Here is a 332-nt window from a genome sequence, read left to right as displayed (position 1 = left end):
CCCCCCCCCGCAAAGTCACCCCCCTGCAGCATCCCTGCCCCTCCAGGTCCCCCAACCCGCTGACCCCACAGCTGCTTTCCGGCCGCCCCTTCCCGTTCCACGTGGCCCGGTTCCCAGCCGGCTGGAGCGCAGGGTTTTCCGGGATGTCCTCCCTTCCCCCTGCCCGGTGTCACCCCGCTCACCGCGTCCGCAGCGCCTGCCATGCCGCATCGATGTCGGAGTAGAGGTTCCTCTCCGAGGGCTTCCCCGTGCTCACGCCGTAGCCCGAGTAGTCGTAGGAGAAGATGTTGCAGTTGATGCGGGTGCCCAGCCCGATGTAGAAGCTGCTCCTC

The 332-nt window shown here is 68.1% G+C and overlaps 1 protein-coding gene across 1 annotated transcript in view; it reads right to left on the bottom strand.

Moving 5' to 3' along the window:
• The window catches only part of LOC104501239 (alpha/beta hydrolase domain-containing protein 17A), a gene marked incomplete at its 5' end in the record, with an annotated part of 2,211 nt that extends 1,882 nt beyond the window's left edge, over positions 1–329 (bottom strand). The window contains one exon of the mRNA XM_010145017.1: positions 183–329. Coding sequence (XP_010143319.1) covers positions 183–329 — 147 coding nt within the window. The remainder of the gene's footprint in view (positions 1–182) is intronic.
• Positions 330–332: the final 3 nt, after the last annotated feature.

Source organism: Buceros rhinoceros, unplaced genomic scaffold (assembly GCF_000710305.1).
Source record: "Buceros rhinoceros silvestris isolate BGI_N320 unplaced genomic scaffold, ASM71030v1 scaffold16581, whole genome shotgun sequence".
NCBI classification, from domain to species: Eukaryota; Metazoa; Chordata; class Aves; order Bucerotiformes; family Bucerotidae; genus Buceros; species Buceros rhinoceros.
Note: the sequence above shows the minus strand (reverse complement) of the source record. Positions and strands in the feature narration are given on the sequence as shown.